Source organism: Perca fluviatilis, chromosome 3, assembly GCF_010015445.1.
Source record: "Perca fluviatilis chromosome 3, GENO_Pfluv_1.0, whole genome shotgun sequence".
Classification (NCBI taxonomy): domain Eukaryota; kingdom Metazoa; phylum Chordata; class Actinopteri; order Perciformes; family Percidae; genus Perca; species Perca fluviatilis.
In genome coordinates, this window is record NC_053114.1 from 46822912 (window position 1) to 46824814 (window position 1903).

The following is a 1903-nucleotide window of genomic DNA, read 5'->3' on the forward strand; positions in this document are numbered from 1 at the left end:
CAAGGGCTCAAAATGGCTGTTATTTCAAATAGCGTGAGCATATTTTAAACCAAACTTGTTAACGGGTTTCTGAACCGGTTAATGAGGCTCAGTGACCGTCAAGAAATTTTTAGTTTTCGCCATCCCTACTCCTTAATCCAAAGAATAGCCTCTCTCCATCATAAATGTGAGGCCTCTTAATGGTAAGCGTGTCGCAGATGAGAAGTCTATAAATAACACACGTGTAGCTATCATTTGGCTAACTGAGGTGACAGCAACATTATGTGGAGCATATACAATAGGCGTCATCAGTGCTCCTTTCTGTCCTGTATGCAAATTGTAAAGGGTCAATCACCCCTTGCACATCTCGTAGAACATGTTTTAAGACAATCTTCTCAAGACTTTTCATTACAATTGATGTTAGGGCAACTGGACGATAGTCATTTAAGGCAGAGGGTTTTGCCACTTTTGGTACTGGCACTATCAGTGAGGTTTTATAGGCCTTTGGAATGTAATGTGTGTCAAGAGAGATTTGAAAAAGCTGCCCAAATATAGGGCTAAGTTGTTCCCTACACTCCTTTAGGACCCTTCCTCTGATCTTATCAGGACCAGCTGCCTTTTTTGGATCAATCTTTTTGAAGATTCTATGCACCTCCTCAGCTGTTACAACCAGGGGAGGGCCACCATGAAGTTGTTGTCTGATAGAATTACGCTCTGAGGAGAAATCTGATGTATCAAATCTTGCATAAAATTCAATCATTTGCAAGGATCAGATCATCTACATTTGTATTAATGTGGCTTCTCCTCACCTCCTTCCCTATCATTGTGTACATCCTTTGCCATGCCTGTTTTAAGTCATTACCCCTCATTTTCGCCTCAATCTGTAATTTATATTTATGCTTACACATATTAGTTAAATGCCTTATTTCCCTTTGTACAACCTTCATCTGGGCCATATTCCCTTGTTCAAAAGCTTCCCTTTTCCTTTTTAGTGCTACTTTGAGTTCTTTATTTACCCATGGTTTATCGTTGGGAAAAACTTTAATGTGTTTGTCTGGAATGACACATTCCACACAAAACTGAAAATAATCTGTCACCACGGAGTTTAATTCCTCCAGATCCCTGCAAATGACAAAGAAGGTGTCCCATATTGTACAGTCAAAGCAGCCTTTAAGGCTCTCAATCACCTCGTCACTCCACTTCTTAATTGTCTTAATTTCGGGCTTGCTGGATTTAAGTTTCTGTTTGTAATACGGAACGAGATGAATCACGTTGTGATCGGAATCCCCCAGTGGCGGTTTTGCATAGCCCTTATAAGCCTCTTTAATGTTCCCAAAGCATAGATCGAGTGTTCTTTCTCCTCTCGTGGGACATTCGACATATTGATAGTAATTAGGCAGTACCTTTTTTATAGAACAACTATTGAAATCTCCAAGTATAAATTTGGACGCATCAGGTGCGATATTTTCTAACTTGGCCACTGTGTCATAAATTATGCTTACCGCGGTCTTGGTGTTAGCACGGGGATGGATATATACAACAGGGACAAACACTTGTCCAAATTCCCTGGGCAGGTAATGAGGCCTAAATGACAGGGATAAAAGTTAAATATCCTCCGAGCAATGAGAGTCTCTGAATGTGACGTTATTACACCACTCCTGGTTAATGTAAACACACACTCCCCCACCCAGATTTTTGCCCGTCACCTGTGGATCACGGTCCAGTCTTATAGGGTCACTAAATCCTGTAATCTTAAGTATAGATTTATCAATAGACTCCCTGAGCCACGTTTCGGTAAAGCACAGCAAACAGCTTTCTCTGTACTTTGAGAGGTACCTCGCTGCAGTCTGCAGCTCCGTGAGTTGCTTGGGCAGAGAGCGGGTGTTTGCCAGAGTCCTCTTTTCCTCGGTGTTTTCGTTGCTCT

General features: G+C 41.6%; 1 protein-coding gene across 1 annotated transcript in view; it reads right to left on the bottom strand.

The window, feature by feature from the left end:
* Positions 1 to 822, bottom strand: part of LOC120556544 (calcium and integrin-binding family member 2-like) — a 7557-nt gene extending 6735 nt beyond the window's left edge. Inside the window, exon 1 of the mRNA XM_039796187.1 lies at positions 789 to 822. Within this exon, the coding sequence (XP_039652121.1) occupies positions 789 to 822 (34 nt within the window). The remainder of the gene's footprint in view (positions 1 to 788) is intronic.
* Positions 823 to 1903: the final 1081 nt, after the last annotated feature.